The 19,212-nt window shown below is 32.8% G+C and overlaps 1 protein-coding gene across 4 annotated transcripts in view; it reads right to left on the bottom strand.

The window, feature by feature from the left end:
- The window catches only part of MCTP2 (multiple C2 and transmembrane domain containing 2), a 266,895-nt gene that overhangs the window by 91,024 nt on the left and 156,659 nt on the right, over positions 1 to 19,212 (bottom strand). For all 4 annotated transcript variants that reach the window (XM_001371894.3, XM_007479407.2, XM_007479410.3 and 1 more), the window contains 2 exons: positions 6,941 to 7,043; positions 5,553 to 5,655 (listed from right to left, as the gene is read on the bottom strand). In XM_001371894.3, the coding sequence (XP_001371931.1) occupies positions 5,553 to 5,655; positions 6,941 to 7,043 (206 nt within the window). The remainder of the gene's footprint in view (positions 1 to 5,552; positions 5,656 to 6,940; positions 7,044 to 19,212) is intronic.

Below are 19,212 nucleotides of genomic sequence, written 5' to 3'. Positions count from 1 at the left end.
GGGTGCCTTCCATAGGAATAGGGAACTTCTGAAGAGTGATAGACTTTGGAGGAGGAAGATTATGAATCTTAGTTTGGAAAATTTGACTTTGGGAATAATAAGAGGATACCCAGAAAGACCAGCAATATGGCACTGAAGGTCTGAAGTTCCAGAGAGACAAATCATTCTTGGACATGTAGATTTGGGAGTCATCAAAAAAAGATAATTGAATCCATGTGAACTAATGGTATTATAAAGAACAACAGAGAGCAAAGAATAGGTGTTCTTAATCTTTTGTGTGTATTGTCAGCCCTGCTAGCACTATAGTGAAGCCTATGGACCTCTTCTCAAAAATAATGTTTAAAAACATATAAAATGAAATACTTAAGATTACAAGCAATTATATTAAAAGAAAGTCATCTAAATTGTTAACTTTTTAGAAAAGAGAGAGAAAAGGATCTATAATAGTTTTGAGGCTGATGCACAGTTACTGACTTGACAATGGAAAATTATATAGTGAAGGGAATTGGGAAGCAATGGTCAGAAAGGTATGAAGAAAACTAAAAACAGTATTATCAAAACCAAAAAAGAAGAAAATATCCAGAAGAAGAGAGTGGTCAACAGGGTCAAAAAGAGTAGAGAGGTCAGAGAGAATGTAGAATAATGAGAAAAAGTCAATGGCTTTAGAACTAAAGAGAAAATTAGTAATCATGAAGAAAATTGTTTTGGTTGAGTGAGTAGTAGAGTCAGGAAAACAGATTGTTAGTGACCAGGAGATAAGGAAATACAGATAACAAATCAAACAGATTTTCATGCATTCTTGAAATAAATTTCAATATCTATTATGTGATATTCTATAAACATGATTATATTTTAAATAACATGTTTTACAAAACTTTACAGTAAATTGAATATAATTAAATTCATAACTACCATGTGAGATTAATTTTCTAAAAATCAAGTAATGTTTTTCTAGATTTTTTTACAACTAATTTAAGAGTGCAGTATATAGAATGAAGCAGTAGGCAGACAACACAATGGCTTTACTTAAAACTAAAGTGGATTGATATAATTATGTTTTAAGAGCAGACTCTTTAATAAGCTAAGGATACTTTATTAAAATATTACCATTTTGAGTAAACCAAAGAGAATGTGCCAGACTTAATATATAACCTGCCCCATAAAAATTTAGAGATTTTATTTAAAATACATATCTACAGAAACCTCTTTCCTTAAATTTTAAAAAATATCATAGTTTGTAAATTGGTTACTAGTTTATCTAATTATCCTAGAGCTAATAACTTACATTTTTAATTAAGGAATCATTTTATTTGGGTTCAACTTAACAAGATTTATTAAATACTTATTATCAGTACTAGGATAGGTGCTAAGGGCAAATGGAAATCTCTACTCTGAAGGAATTGATTTACATTCTTTTGGAATAAAATACCTAGCAAACATCTATGCCAAACATCTATAAACACAAAGATATTCAAAATAAACACAAAATGCCAGTTCTATCTATTTAGGCAGAAACTTTGCTGATCAAGAATTTTAACAAAGCAACAAATGCTGAGATTAATAAGATAAAAGAAATGGAAAAGTTGGTGACTTTTTATTTTAAGGGATTTTACTTATTTTTCTTATATTCAAAATTATGTTTTAAAAAGTTATTAAAATTTATTTTAAAGAATTGCACATTGGTTTATAGCTAGGTCTCTGAAGAGGAAGACTCATCTTTCTGAGTTTAAATCTAGCCTCAGAAACTACCTATGTGACCCTGGGCAAGTCACTTAACCCTGTTTATTTACCTCAGTTCCTCATTTGAAAAATGAGCAGAAGGAAATGGCAAATAACTCCAATACTTGTGCCAAGAAAACCCCAAATACTGTCATGAAGATTCAGAGATGACTAGAAACTACTGAACCACAATATTTTTCTGTTTTCAATATGTTGATAAGACAGGTGGGTAAAATCTAATTACCTTGACTTTTTCATTATATGTAAACTATAAGCACTAGGTTCTCTAGATGGCTTAGTATAGTCATTTAAGATTCATTTTATTCTTATCATTCTATCTCAATAACCATTATGAAATTCTATTGGCTACATGGTACAAATCCTACCTAGAACAACTGGAATAGGTCTCCTTTAGGTAGAACAATTAAATACACCTTTTTCACATGTGAAATGCTAAGCAACTGGAAAGAATAGACTGCAACAATGGTATAATTCTATTTTTAGTAATTTCATTTTAAAAATGTAGAGCAAAGGAAAAGTCAAAAAGTTTTAAATAACTAGGCTGCCTTTAAATGTACAAGTTTTAAAATCTCATATTTAGTATCTAGAAATATACCAGTTAAAATGTTTTAATCAAAACTTTCATATTTTTCACTTACTTTTTTCAGTCACATAAGATAATATAATTATACAATGTATTTATATAGTATAAAAATTAATGCTTTAGATGTGGGGATTCCTCTCATGTATATGTTAAATGGACAGTCATTGAAAAGTGAGTAAAAGGTAAGAAAATGAAAGCAATAAATGTAGACAACCCTTTCAAGGTCTGTGGTTGAAAAAAGGAAGAGAGGAAATATAAGAGGAAATATTGAAGGAATGGCTGAATCAAGCGAAACCTGGGAAAATTTGTAGGTAATAGAGAAAACAGTGAATAAAGAAAGATTGAAGACTAATAGAATGATTGAGAGAGAAGAGTAGGAAGAAAATATAGGGGATAAAATCATCAGATAAAGGAATCCCTTTGACAAGGAGAAAGTATATTATCTTCATCATGGTCTAAATCAAATGAGAGAGCAAGGAATAAGAAAGATTTTTTTTTGAGAGGTAGAGAAAAAGGATCTGACTGACAAGGAGTCCCCTGGATGATGAAGATGAAGTGAATCTCTCAAGACAGTATATAAGATAGAGAAGTAGGAGATTAAGGCCAAAAGAATGTCATAATTTTGTATCCTGCAGATGAAACATATATAAATGACAATATCAAGAGTATGGCCATCCCTGTTTATAATTATGGTAGCAGGACTATGGAGGTCATTGGAAGAGAAGACTGAAGAACTAAGAACTTGACCAGGATATTTGAGGGGATAATGAATGAAGTATATTTTGAAATCCTCAATTTTAAAGGGATTGGTATAGAAGGGAAGAACAGGAACAATTTAATGAATTATTAAAGAAAGGATGTGACAAGGAGTCAACTGGATAAAGAAGATAAAGTGAATCTCAAAAGAGGATATGCTGAATGATGGTGGTGAAAAGACAGGCTATGAGTAAAGCAAAGAGTATCCTACTGTCACTGACGTATTTATTTATTTATAACATTAATACAATGTTATGGTCACTTGTGCCAGGTAACATCAAAGGTAACACAGGCAAGGAAGGACAAATAGTAAGTAACAGAGGCCACACTTCTGATGAGTACATGCTCTAGTGGTAGGGAGACAAATCTGATAGACACCAAGAAGTACTATGCCATAATCTAAAAGAAATGGCTACCAAGATCATGTGAATAGGTTATATATATCCCATAAAAGGTCCTGATATAGAGGACAAGTTAAACTCTTTTTTTTTTTTTTAGTGAAGAGATGAACAAAAACATTAAGTAGATAAATTGTAACGGCTCAGGACATTTCATGAAAACCATAGATGCAGAGATGACTTCTAACTCCAGGAAAAATAAAGGTGCCAAATGTTTGAGATTACTAATCCTTTTGGGGGATTGAGAGAGGAGAAAAATAATTAAGCAATCTAGGAGGTATTTCCTTAGTGTTCACTTTTAAGCAAATGGACAGTATAGATTAAAGGGAAAAGTACACTTCCTGCTTATATACAAAAAAATCATTTTAAGTAATGCTTTTATGAAGAAGAGAGAAACCAAAGGTGCTAAGTGTGTGCACCTAAAAAGAGAAATGTATCAGCCTAAAGGAATTATTTGGAAAAGCCATTCAATCAAAGAGAAAGAGACTAGATTAGAGAATTCTTTCCATCCAAAGTAACTGAACAACATGCAAACTTCAGGAAAACATCCTTTTTTTACATGGAATTTTAAAGGAATAATTGACAATGTCCTAATAAAAAAAAGAAAAAGAAAATTCAAATTAAGATCTTTCTTCTATAGCCCACATTGCCTGATGCTAATCATATATAGCATTTGGCAAGAACAGATTCTACAGGAGAGCAGATGCTCCAGGCCCTCTCTTCCAGTAACATCAGGGATATTAGGACTTGGGGAAAAATTAGCAAAGTGATCAAAAAGAGAATAAAAGATTTTAAGAGGTACACCAATCCTCCCTTTCCCCCGTAAACATCAAATGGCACTTCATGTGATGCAGAAGAATCATTTTTAAAAAATAGACTAACTCTATCCAGTAAAATATGCTGAGTTTTTAAAAAATGTAAATCTTGGGGAAGAAATATATAAAGGTATAACAAATAGCCAAGAAACTAAAAATGTCAATAAATGGCCAATGTAGAAGAATGCACTGAATACAAATGGACATGTACATTAAATTGTTTAGGATGAGTTTAGTACCTATTTTTTCCATGTTCCTTCCCTATTACCATTAAAGGGCACTAGTCATCTTTTCCTCTTTTGAATGCTTTCATTAAGATATATTCAAAGGGAGCTGCTTAGTGGACAGAAAGCCAAGTCTAGAGATGGGAGGCCCTAGGTTCAAATCTAGCCTCAAATTCTTCCTAGCCATGTGACCCTGGGCAAGTCACTCATTCCCCATTTTCTGGTCCTTACTACTCTTCTGCCTAGGACCCAATACACAATATTAATTCTAAGATAGAAGGTTAAACCAAAAAGTATATTTAAAGCTTCCTCATATTAAGGAAGGCTTTGTTGCCTCTATATAAATATATCAGTAGATCACTGAATTACCTCTTCTTCTACAAAAAGTCCACAGATCATTGCAACAAAATATTTAGTGTTTAATTCCAAGAAATTGGCATATATATGCATGTACGTACACATATATAATGTCTATATGTATAAATATATATATATATATATATATATACACACATGTATATTTGTGTGTACATTTTCTCTAACTCCTTGGAAATATATAGACATATTTATGTATGAGTTAGAGAAGAGTTCACATATATGAATTAGAGAAGAGTTTATATGTGTGGGTGTGTTGAGAGAGAGTGAGTGAGTAAGTGATGGGGAGGAGAGAGAGAATGATGAAAACATTGGAGCAATTCTCAGTAGGGTTATCAAAAAATATACAACCATGGGAAATTAGTGGTAAAAACATATATATGTATATATAGAGATCATAAACAGGTACTGGAAAATACAAAATTACAATATATGATGGGAAATTTAAGAATATTTTGACTGGTAAAAGTATCATATAAAAAGGTAGACTTTTGTATATCAAGAAATTCTTAAAATATTGCATAAGAAATAACCTTTTTTTTTTTGCTGTTTATCTCCCCATCAAGCTCTTTAATTTAGCTAGGAAAAGAAAATATAACTCTAGTCCATTGAAGCCCATCAGAGTAGAAAGAAGCAATGTTTTTCAGTGATGATAACTTACAGACAGCAAGGGGATGGCAACTTTCCCAAGGAAATCAGGGGGTTTATCTCCATCTTCATCAAAAACTGTCACTTCCAAAACATCATGGATATCTTTAATAGGACTGGAACAAAAAGTACAGAGTGTGTTATATACAAACACACACAAATGAAGTCTGCTCCTTGAAGATCTGAAAAAACTGTTTCACTAATTAAGTCTGCATTTCCTTAGAGTATAAAACTACCATTTAATTAAATTCCAAAAATTAAATCAAACTGACTGTATTCCCAAACCTTCCATCATAGAAGGTTCAGACATCCATATGAAAAATAAAGAAGTCAACTTTTCCTCTATGACATTCTTTTTTGTGTACATGAACTCAGTCCGGAATTATGAAGAAACAAGACAAAGGGCAAGATGACTAAGTAGAGTAAGGGTAAATTACTTTAAAATATAACAAAAATTGTACTTAATTTTTAACTTGGGAATTACTTCTTGGTGAAACTGTTCAAAATCAACTGTTGACTGAAAGATTCAGTAGCCCAAGATCTCAAACATAAGATATTGAGAAATCCAAAAGTATCTAGAAACTTTACTGTATTGACCTACATTCAGAAATCAATGATAATAAAAGACTAAACTATAGTTCCTAGGATGCAATACCAAAATGAATGGTTGTTGGCACCTGACATTTTGCTAGTTTTAACAGTGAAACTGAAACCACTTCTTTTGGATTTTTTAGACTCTTCCATTACTCTAGCCTACATAATTTTGAATCAACCCCACTCTTTCCTTTACAAGCCTATTATATGACCAGACTCATAGCAGCATGGTCCTCCCTTTTACTAAAACAACACAAGCATCTGATTTCTTGCCAAGTGTTTGTTTCCAATTTAAATCTGTAAATAAGACATTATCAAGCTTCATAACTATTTGGATTAGCTTTGAGAAATATGGCAGGTATTAAAAAAGTTGGATAGCAAAGATTAAATAGAATGAAAAGAACCACATGAAACCAATGAGAATTCATAGATGGTCTGTTTTTTTTTCCATTAAATAATTTGCTTTACTAATTTGGCTCAAAATAGTTACTTCCAATGTTAACTTTTTGTTTTGTTCACTTGATCAGTTGTATAAGAATCTCCATGACCCCATTATGGAGTTTTCTTGGCAAAGATACTTGAATGGTTTGCCATTTCCTTCTTCAGAAATATTAAGTCTAGGTATTATTAAAGTATAAAAGGCTTTAAGGAATGAAAAAAGGGGGTATTTTCCTCAACAAATAGAAAATTAATCTCATTTAATAGCCCCAACCTGCACAAATCAATAGCATATTTAATAGATCACCTAAATGAAAGTTCTCATACATAAAAGTTTGATTAGTTTTGCTGCCATTGACATTTACTTACAATGTAAAAACTTTGTTCCATTCAGGATTGAGGTTTTTGTAAACTGTATGTGTCTGAAGTCGGTCATTTCCCAATTCTAATAAGCAAAAAGGATCACTTTTTCCTGAAAAGAAAATATGCATAAGCCAAAGAGATGATACCATAATATTAAAGGTAAATTACTTTGCACTAATTGTTATGCTAATATGAGCTGATAATGTTTGAGATGCAAAGAGTTGTTGAAAAGAGAATACTAGAGTTGGAGTCAAGAAGATCTTGATTCAAATCCTGCTTCAGACATCATGGGCAAGTCAATTAATCTATGCAACAGTTTCCTCATCTATAAAAAGATAAGATTGGATGCTGTATCATTTAAAGTCTCTTCGTGCTCTAAATGTATGATCCATGATACACAAAGGCAACTCCATCAATCCAGTTAATCCTGCTGAATCTTTGTGTTTTGTGGCTGAGATAAAGGAAGAATTGAAGAGGGTCAGAAAAGAGGCCATAGGAAGCATAAACTAATAGTGGTGACACATCACTGCATTATTTGATCTGTATTAATACAGAACCAAGATATGGGCTATTTATCAATTTCCATAAGCATCTGAATTTATAATCACAATATCGGCATGAAGAGTAGGCAGGTTTTGCTACTTTCATGATATATTAGGGAATATAATAGGGTCTACTTTGAGGTTTTGCCCATGGGCAAAATGCAAAGAAGATACACCTTTGGCTTTTCCCCTAATTTCCCTATCCTGTTCCCCTTGCCATTTACTCACCTAGTAAGATTAAAAACAACCACAGTAGAATCTTAGAACAAGTATGGGAAGATGCAATTCTCCTTACTTTCAATCTGTACTCAGGTGATTGTTCGGGAAAGACTTGATGCTTCTATACTCAGTTCATGTAATATTACTAAAATATCTAATTTTAAGGCATATATCCTTATAAATACTTAACAGAATAGAAAAGAATTAATTAGTAGGGAGTAGGGCAATAGATGCTTTTCTAACCAGTGGCTAAGGAGGTGTTGGGGCTAGGGTTTAATGCTGCGTTCTTTAAACCCAGTGGTCCATACGTTTAAATCACTCCATATTATACCCAATTTATTTAGTAACTAAGAGCTCTGTGATATTATTATAAAATGACTAACATACATAGAAACTTTATATAAAAGATCAGAGGAAGAGAAAGGAAACAGACAGATGCAGGATTAGAGTCAATGAACAGTTGATTCAATTGATTAGAGGTCTGCAAATGGGTCATGCCCAGAAAGAACATTCAACCCAATGCTGTCTAGAACAGGAATCAAACCTTATATTCAAATGACTATATAACTAACCCAAGATTTCAACAAGGTACCATTTTTGAAAGGTCTTTTGTTTTGTTTTTCTTCTATGTGAAAGATCAGCTTTCATCTTAATGAAGAGAGTAAGCGCTCTACAGTTTAATGCCCAGGTATGCCAAGCCTTAGTGATTTGTTTCTTCAACCAAAACTACATCAACTATTTAACAATTTGTCAGACTATTAGTGGGTGTCAGTGCTTACCCTCCAGAGGCACCAACATGACATCCTATCAGCATTTGCTCTGGTGAAACAGACTGACATTTTTAATGAAAGCCCTGGGGTTACTCTACAGCAGGGCAAATTCTCTGGCCTGTCCTTTTGAGACACAGGTTTTCTGTTTGGCACTGAAGCTGTGGAGCAAGCATACTTCTGGCTGTCCCAGCTAATGAGGAACAGACTTCTACTCAGAAATTGTGAACTTTTGTAACATGTCTCAGAGGAACACCCTGAACCAACTCTTAGATTATAATTCAGTCAAAGCTCATTAAAATGCTTCATTACAGTATAAACAAGCAAGGTAGTGTACCAGGAAATTAAAGGACTACCCACTACATATGCCCACTTATACATACTTTACAATTTAGTTTGTCTTCCTCAAAGGAACCCACCAACACACTAGGAATTTCCATAAACAAATGCATACACACTTCAATGACAGAGGTATCTTCAATAATAAAAGTTAGAAAGTAACAAAAGGATAAGTTGTAAGGAAGGAAATGGTTACCATCAAACTCTGGACTTTTCAGCTTTAGAACCTAACACACAAGGTACCTATTTCAGTGCTTTTCTATTCATCCTAGAAACCTTCCAGGTAAATGAGATTTTAGCCTCAAAGTTGTGGCATAATTATATCAAGATTAAATATACTGATGTCTCCAATGATCTCTCCTAATATTTTCCATTTTGAAATAATTTAAAATTATTTTCTCTTATTAAATCAGATATGTTTTTTGAAAGTCAATTTTTACCCAGGGTTGAAATTAGTAGGATTGCAATAAATGAGACGCATCATTAATATTATCTAATAATCTTATTTGTTCCTGCAAAATATTACATTTCTAGAAATATTTATAAAAATCTTATATTCACATCCTATAGACTTTTTGTTAGATGTTTACATTTGGAGATCCCTAAAAACATGTATACATAGTTAAAGAATCATAGATAAAGAGGTAGAAGGAATTTTCTCAGGGCAGGAAAGAGTCAGGTCAATGAAATTAAATTACTTTCCTAAGGCCATATAGGTATTAAGTATCAGAGGCAGAATTTAAACAAAGGTTCTCTTACTTGTGAAAGCTTCTGTACCATGTGGCTTACTACAATTTAAAGTAACAAACTTAGGCATATGCCCTATATATATAAGTACACACACACACACACACACACACACACACACACACACACACACACGTCTCAGGTCTGCCAGAGACTTATCCCTCTTCAGAGATCACCAACAACTATATTACCAAGAAATGTTTACAGTATTTACTTTCTTCTATATCTAGAATACACTCTTTCTTCATCTCTGCCTCTTAGAATCTCTAATTTCTTTCAATACTGAGCTCATGGGCAACCTTTTACATGAAGCCATTATTGTTCTACCCAATAGCTAGAGATCTTTCTATCAACTTGCATTTAATTTACTCCTTCTGCTCCTTCTCCTTCTCTCTTCTCTCTCTCTTCATATATACACATACATATGCATGTTTATACACATGTTGCTTATTCTGATAGAAAGGAAGCTTCTTGAAGACAGTAGGGTTGCTTCATTTATTACTCTAAATCCTTAGCATCAAGTGTAATCTATGGCACATTGTAGATAATAAATACTGTTTGACAGATGGTGTATTATTTAAAGGAGCCAGTATTTCTACAAGTTATGAAGGTAGAGTTTTCCAGAGGAATTAGTTTGAAGAGTATTGGAGAGCTTGACAGATGGGAAAAATAATTAGACCAGAATGAAAACAATTAAGGGTTGCTAGCAAAGTGAAGAAAACTGTAGTACTTATGTGAAATGGATAGAATAGAAAGAATTGAGAATCTTTTAACAATTAAAAAAATCTAGATTATTTGTTGATACAATTTTTATAATCATTTTCTGACATATTTTTGATCCATGTGTAAGATTTAAAAGAGTGGGAGCCATAAACTGCAATAATTAAAATGGATGAAGCATATGAACTGTAGTGATTAAAATAGTGGAAGATATAAATTGTAGTAGATATAAGAGTGGATGAGTAAATTGTGAACGCAGAAAATATGTTTTCACTACAGTGTCTTGTTTTTAATTTTATATATATGGTGGTTGCCAGGGAAATATTGCCAATTATGAAATATACCCAAGTCAACTGGGTTTTAAAGAGATTTTAATTAATTAATACAATGAGGAATTAAAGAAAGAGAGAAAAAGAGGGAATAATGAGAAAGGGATAAGCTGGCCCTGGCCAGTCCTGGCCAACCCAGGCCTAAGCCTTAAGAGAAAAGATCAGTCAGTCCTTAATCACTTACCACAAGATCTGTCCAAGCAAGGATTCTAGTGACACCAGGCCAGCTCCATCTCAGCTGTCATCACCAGCTCAATCCTCCATCTGAATTGTCCCTGAGAGAGTCTCGAGAGGGACCCTTCAAGACAGCCTTTCCCAGCTGGCTGTTCTCCAGAGAGAGCTTTTAGTCTCCTTTTAAAGGGCATTTTCTCCTTTGTCACCTCCCCTAAATTCTTATATCTATCAATCACAGTAGACGTTTTTCAAAGGACAGACCATTCTTAGTTCACACCTAAGAAGGTGTGAACTTTTGAGTAATTTGCACCAGAGTAGACTAGAATCTCTGTGTAAGTGTTCACCTCTTTGCTCCTTGTAAGTTCACAAGTTGCCTGACCTTTGACCTTTATAGGTACTTAGCACCCCTTTGTACTAGTTCTAAAAATAGGCATGGCTTAAGTATGGGTTTAAGTACTTTTCATTGTTCAGAAAAGAGTTTACAACTTTATCTTCCCCTAGGGCAGACTTAAGTAGGTGAGTTCTCACATTCCTGATCTAAGTAGAGTTCACTGCCCAAATGGGGAATGGTCTTAATCCAATCTTATGAAGTAGGGTCTGGGAATTTTTAAGGTTCATAATCCCCCCCTGAATGATCATTGGGAGACTAGTCTCCCCATTAATCATTTAACATAATCATCTTGTAATCCTAAATGCACTTCTAACTATACATATATACAATATTCAACTTTTTAAGAGGAAATTAGAATAGTGTGGGAGGAAATAGAAAAGAAAGAAAGCAAAACCAATGTTTTGCTAGGCTCATTGACAGAAAGCCAAATTAGGGGCAGTCCCTTTTGGCATAAATGTGTACATTTACAAAAAATGTTCAATCAAAGTTCAGTTCAATCAATCATATCCAAAGTTCATTCTTGATCTTCTTGATGTAGTGTAGGGTTTTCTGTCATCTTTCTGCAACAATTCATTCTCTGGATTTAGGAGTTTCAAGCTTCTTTCTTGAAGATCTTTTCTTGAACAAAATCAAAATCTTGGATTTTTATAAAAAAAAAACAAAAAATCAAAAATATTGGATTTTAAATTAAAATACAATCCCCCCTGAAGTAGGTGTTAAAAAACATCCTGTTCAGCTCAGGATGCAACGTTGAGTTATGGGGGTGTATGAGTCAATTATCATAAGAAGAGAAAAACAATCAAAAACATAAGGGAAAAAATTCAAAATATGCCCTTGTATAGGTCCAATTTAAAGTAATTTCTATCCCACAAGCCTGTAGGACAGAATGTAGTAATATTTCAATTACCCATTTGTAGCCAAGACTACAGAAAGTTGCCATAATATAAGAAGAAAAAAATTAGAATTCTATTTTGATAGGGAAGCGTCATTCCCTCATTTGACTTTTTTGTCATTCTCAGGGATATAGGGAGCCAGCATGATAGTCAAACTTTGTACTTGTATGAGTACTTCATAAAGACTGTAGATACAAGGAAGTCCTACAACTTAACGTATGTCAAGCGTCGCAACCTCGAGTCTCACATTATTATTTCCTGTGTGCTCTTTTTGGCACTTTTCAGGTTAAGTCTGTGCTCCTTGTTTTTTATCCCTTTTTCTGGAATCAGATACAAATATTAATCATAGTCCCATAATATTTTATCAATAAATGACAGGTTCCCATAGTTTAAAGCTTTTGGGGATATATTAATATTATAGCAAGAATATATATATTAACTTGTATTACTGCATAAAAATATTAATATGTACCTTTAGTACAAGAAATAAGAAAAAATCAAATATTCTGAACCAAAATAAAAAAAATCAATAATAAAAATAAGGAAAAAATTAGTAATTTGATGTGTTTTTTGAAAAAAAAGTATCCACTTGTCAATGGATTATAATCTACAATTAATGTGATAAGGTACAGTCAATCAGTCTCAGCAGAAGATGCTTTCTTCACATGTGAGCAATGAGTCCAAGAGTCCTTTTCTCCAATCTTTATAGATGTTGGAGTGGTTAACAATATTTGGAATGGTCCTTCCCATGAAGGCTGAGTTGCTCCAGTATGTTTGAAATTCTTAATATACACTTTGTCTCCTGGACTCAGGTCATGAAGAGAAAAATCTAGTGGTCCTGCTTGTACTGCAGCTATGGATTCATGAAGTTCATGTAGATTGTGCTGTAATTCCTGTATATAGGAAGCAATAGTAGTATCTCCCCCTAATAGTGAGGATGTCCAAAAAGCATCTCAAATGGTGAGATGTGTAAGTCTCCTCTAGGCCTGCTTCTGAGATAAAATAGGGCCAGAGAGAGAATTTCAGGCCATTTTAAATGTGTCTCAGTACATAATTTTCCAATCATAATTTTAAGTTCTTTGTTCATCCTCTCCACTTGGCCTGAGCTCTGGGGATGATATGGAACATGGAATTTTGGAGTTATTCCCAAGCAAGAATATATCTGATTTCTGCCCCCTCTCCAAGAAGATAGGTAATATGATATAGACTATATATGTGTTATCATATGATACAAATTTCCATATTCATCATTTTGCAAAACAAGATGCTTATTGTTTAGACTGGAGATAAGTTCATGGAGGAAATAAAGTGAAGAATGGCAGGTTTAAATCTGCACTCAGCCTTTATCAGTTCTTCCTGAGGCAGTAGATAACCTTTTTCACTATGAGTTCCTTATAGTTGTCCTGGATACTTGCCTTATTGACAATAAATAAGTCATTTACAAGTGATTATTGTATACTATTATTGTTACTGTGTACAATGTTCTCTGGGTTTCAACACACTTCACTTTGCATCACTTCATATAATTCTTTCCAGGTTTTTTTTTTTGTGATCATCTTGTTTATCATTTCTTATGACACAATAATATATATACCACAACTTGTTCAGTCACTTCCCAATTGACACAACAAAAGGAGCTGCTATTTCTTTGGGATATAGACCTAGTAGTATTATTGTTGGTTAAAGGATATACACAGTTTTATGGCTTTTTTGGTCATGGTTCAAAGTTGCTCTCCTGAAAAAGAGTTTAAAAATACTAATAATATTAATAATACTAATAGCTAGAATGTATATAGTGCCTTAAGGTTTGCAACTTTATATCACACTTAGTCCTCAGAAAAATTCTGTAGAGAAGCTGCTATTATTACTCTTTTACAGATGAGGAAACTGAGGATGAGAGAGGATGTGACTTCCCTAGGGTCACACAACTGGTAAATGACAGAGGTGGGATTTATATTCAGGTCTTCCTGACTCTCAGTCCAATACTCTATGCATTGTCCTACTGAATGACTCTTAAAGTGACTTTATCAAAATAAGGTTTTATAGAAGGCTGTCCTTTAGTTTTGTGGGAGGTGAATCAAAGAGATGAGAAGCTGATGGTGGGGAGGCCAGTATATCATACCCCATTAATCTTTTTAAGTCACTGCTTTCATAAACTTGTTATGAGGTACTTGCTTAAGAACCAAAAATGGCCTATTAGATTACTTCCAAATTCCTCAATCTGGTACTACATATTCTTCGTCAACCCATGTAACCTACTTGCTGTTGCCTTCCATACAAGCCATGCAAGTTACAGTCCTTTAGTTTAAAAAAAAAAGTTATTTCTCCCACCCCCATTTAGGTTAAAATAACCATAATGTTCACAAACAGTATTAAAAGTATTCAATTACTACTATTAAGCTTTCTAAGAATTTCAATTACAGAAATGTTTCTGAAATGAGACTGTCTTTAAGAGGAGATGCATTGCTATGGATACCGCTTCAAAAGCCAAACAATGGGAAGAAAAACAAGAAAATAGACTTTTTGATTAATATGCCAGGGGAACAATAACTATAGGAACTATTCCTCTTCTGCTTCACAGACCTGTATTTCAAAAGAAAACAGCCACTGTTCTTAACTTACAGAACCTACTTAAAATGCAGTGTTATAGAATATTCTAAGAACATTCGTACTCTATAATTTAGAATTCTAAATATTGTTTTTGGCCAACAGTTATTGAGAATAGCACTTTTATACATGCCCAAGATATTCAGTGAAGCAGAAAAGGCATTCTACATTAACAAAACTATTATTTATATTAAGAAAAATTAGTGTGCAAAAACCAAATAAATTTTTAAAGGTGTATATTCCTATTAATCAAGTATACTTTGCTTTTTAAAGCACTGAACAGAAATTAGGAATACATTCCAGAAATATTTTAGTGATGTTTATATTTTAAAAAGTGAAAAAATTGCTAAATATTACTATTTTCATTATGCTAGAAATACTCATGCCTCTGATACTTGCTGTGAAACTATGGGAAAGTCATTTAACCACTCTGTGGTTCAGGTAATCTCTATAATTATAAGTAGAAGAGTAGATACCAATATATTGGCTAGTGAAGTTTGCTCATCAGGAATTCCATACAATCACAGATGAAAAAAAGAAAGAAAGAAAGAAAGAAAGAAAGAAAGAAAGAAAGAAAGAAAGAAAGAAAGAAAGAAAGAAAGAAAGAAAGAAAGAAAGAAAGAAAGAAAGAAAGAAAGAAAGAAAGAAAGAAAGAAAGAAAGAAAGAAAGAAAGAAAGAAAGAAAGAAAGAAAGAAAGAAAGAAAGAAAGAACTCACATAAAGAAAGAAAGAAAGAAAGAACTCACATAAAGAAAGAAAGAAAGAAAGAACTCACATAAAGAAAGAAAGAAAGAAAGAAAGAAAGAACTCACAGAAAGAAAGAAAGAAAGAAAGAAAGAAAGAAAGAAAGAAAGAAAGAAAGAAAGAAAGAAAGAAAGAAAGAAAGAAAGAAAGAAAGAAAGGAAAGACAAAAGTAGGAGTTCCCAAGAAAATCATAAGCCTGATAATCTAGAGAGTGGTCCCAAGAGTATTGGAACTACAGACAGATTGAACTTGAGTTACTATTCCTTAATATGTAGCTTAAGTTGTCTTTCTACAAGTCATCCTGTTAACAACAATAACAACAACAAAGCAATTGGTGGTCTCTGTAGAAGAGAAAGGAGAATGTAGAAGAGAACATACTCCTATATTTGTGGATCCACCAAGAAGAATACTTACTCTCTATTTTGCTAATTATTGCTAATATTTATTATTATTGCTAATATATTGCTAATACTTTCTTGTATTTACATGGGAAGAATATGGAAAGCAAGAATTGAAAAAGGGTCACTTTTTCTGTTCAAAGGCCCCAGTTCTTTTCTGCCTTATACAAAGGTAGAAAAATAGGTAACTACATAAGTTGTGTCTCCCATATTAGGAAAAAAGATATGCGCATCATGGATGGTACTACTTTGATGAAAAGATTACTTATATTATGAGGCATAGGATAAAAATGTGAACAAAATTAATGTGCATTATACAATCACAGTCTCTGAGTTAGAAGGAACCTCAGAAATCATTTCGTTAAACTCCGACCTGAATGAGTCTCCCCTACAGATAGATATAAGAGTACATTAATCTTTGCTTGCAGATCTCTAGTGAGAAGGAATTTAGGACATTTTGAGTAGGAAATTTGAAAAATAAAGAGTCCAGTGGAAGGTTTGGAGGCAATTGAAAACCTGAAATTATTTTAAAGTTTGATTTGTAACTGAAATTATGTTAATATATTTGGATCTTGGAAGATTCTTTATACCTTATTAATGATGTTGGAGTCCATATTAGAAAAATCAACCAGTCACCAATATCAGCTCATTTGAGTTTTTTCTTCCTCTTGGAATACCTTTCCAAATTAGTATAATTATTAAATTTTTTTCCACATTTATCTTTCAATTTAGCACAGAAAGCTTCATCTTATTGGGCAACTGTCATAGAACTGAATATCTATGGCTTTTTTATCTTACCAATACTACATAAAATTAATATTTAAATTTATTCTGCATATTATAAAGCCTGCTTCTCAGAGTGTTCCTTTTTGTTTGGATCATAAGGAATTTCACAAATGCCATCAAGTCAACAAAACTCCCTGGCTATTGGTTACGGTAATAATGATAAACGGGCTTTTGATGATTTCAATAGTCTATGTGGTAGATAGAGTCACCTTGTGTCCCCATGCTTGGTGATGCATTGGATCAGAAAATTTTGCTGGACTGCTGATTTGCTGTTCCCAAGTTTCCTGCGGTTGTCTTCATTCTCCAGCAGTTTCACATCCTGTCTATGTGTGCTCAATACTACATAATGATATGTGGTAGCATTGGTGAGAAATTGAAGTATTTTTCAGACGGCAATCCATTCGATACTCATAGCCATGATATATATAGTAACTCAAATATCCATCATGTCTTGCTAGTAGTCCTTGTATTATTAACAAAGGATAATGGTTTTGATTATGGATTTTATAGTTAGGTGGAAGAGAGTCCTAGTGCTAAGTTCATACTCCAGGGTATACACTAAGCACAAGGTAGCCTTTGCTAACTCAGCTATTGATGTTCTATGACTTGTGCTCCCAGCCAGTCCCAAAAGTGACAATGTGTGTATTGAAGGTTCCTAAAACAATATAGCTATCATATGTGCTTCTTCTGCAATTAGGTTATCTGGGTCCATTTAAAAATCCTTTCTCCTCACAATGGCTGCTTTTACTTGAACAATAGATGTCGGGTCATCAGGCGGTCACTGATGCCTCTTAGCAGTTAAAGTCTAAGGTAAGGTTATCATCGCTGAATTAAAGTACTATTCTGACCATAGGAAAAGTTTTAAGCTCCATAATAACTCTTCTGTTAACCCTTACAGTTCTTTATTGTCTTCTTGATTATCTCTTTATTAGGCTCTTAAAGGCACCCAGATTTTACTTTATCAATATTAATTCATAAATCTGAGTGCTTGCCTAGGGAGAGTAGGAAATATGGCACCATTTAAGGAAGGCATTATTATGGAAACAGTACTCACAGCACTCATCATTTCTCAATGGCACAGGAGAGAACGTTGATCTTTATAATTCTCTTTTTGTGTAATAAGAACTTATGCTATTTTTTCAAAAACAGCAGCCAAATGGGATATGTTGGTCGCATTACACTATAACATAGCAGCTATCTTTGGCACTGGTCTCAAAACCTGATTTGTCATTTGCTTCATGAATCAAAGCTCAGGAATGAATTACCTAAATATAATGGCATTACACTGAATAACTTTTTACTTACAGAGGATTTTAGATTCTATTGGACATAAGTTTATAAGACAAACTATAGAAAATAACTGACAGGCATTAACTTTTCCATTAGGATAATCACTTAGGGTGCTAATATCCAATGCTAATTTCAAAACTGAATATACTAGATTGTCTTTTTTCCAACTTAAAGGGGAAAATAAAGCAAAGATAAATTATTTTAGTATCTGAAAAAATTTCTCTTTGTCTATATACAAATATGAGAATACATAAAATATGAAAATGTAGTAGAAGATTTAGAAGTGAATTCATAAGGACTCATGTAAATAAATTTAGGCTCATACTTAAATATTTCAGAAAAATTAATAAATAGAGAAAATTACTGGGATCTATTACTTTAAATGGCATGGATAAAATGTCCTTAGGTTGTATTTTAAAGCACCTTAATATACCTAATATATAAACTTATTATGAATGATTTATTTTTTTCTACATAGACAAAACCTTTAAAAGTTATATATGTGAGCAGATTGAACTAGTTTAAGTGTTTCAACAGGGTTTTGAACATTATTGATTCTTAAATGGACTTGTACTAGAAATATCTGCAGAAATGTCATTTCATAAACTTGACTTTTATTACTTAATTTTATTCTCTTTAAGAACAGAAGAAAAACAACTTCTAGTACATCACTTTAGTGGCCAGTATTTGTAATACTGGAAAAGTTGATGACTATTGTAGTTACATTTAAATTTACTCTTCTGCAACAATATGCATAATCATAAATAATAGCTTTTTAAGTAACAAGAGCACTCTAAAAGTAAAATAATTAATATACATAGGTGAAGTCCCTTCACTGAAGTGATTAAAATTGATTAAAATTTTAGAACGTGCTTGGGAATTTATTACTAAGCAAGATATCTTACAAAATTACAAGTCTGAAAACATACAAGGTAAGTTCTTTGTCAACTTTCATTGGTACTTCATGGTACAATGTTTTATGTCTATAATAGCATCCATTGTAAAAATGACACAAGTACCCTCCCTCCATCTTTTCCTCTTGACTAGGATATTTTAATCCTTAAGAAGAATATACTTGATGAATTGCTTAATATTTTCTAGTAAAAATGGTAAGCAAAGAAACAAAAAAGAATGGCATAAGTTTCTCTTCTGGGTTCTAGTCTCACATTTCTTCTAACTGCTTATTTGGAGTTTTAAAATGGATATCCTGCAAGTACTCTTCAATGTAGCCAAATTGGACTTCTTGCTGTTACTTATGTGACATTCTATTTTCTATCTCAATGCCTTTACAAAGACCTCCCACATAACTGAAATCTCTCCTCACCATTTCTT

This window comes from Monodelphis domestica, chromosome 1 (assembly GCF_027887165.1).
Source record: "Monodelphis domestica isolate mMonDom1 chromosome 1, mMonDom1.pri, whole genome shotgun sequence".
Lineage (NCBI taxonomy): Eukaryota > Metazoa > Chordata > Mammalia > Didelphimorphia > Didelphidae > Monodelphis > Monodelphis domestica.
The sequence above is the reverse complement of the archived record's forward strand: the minus strand, read 5'-3'. Positions and strand labels throughout refer to the sequence as shown.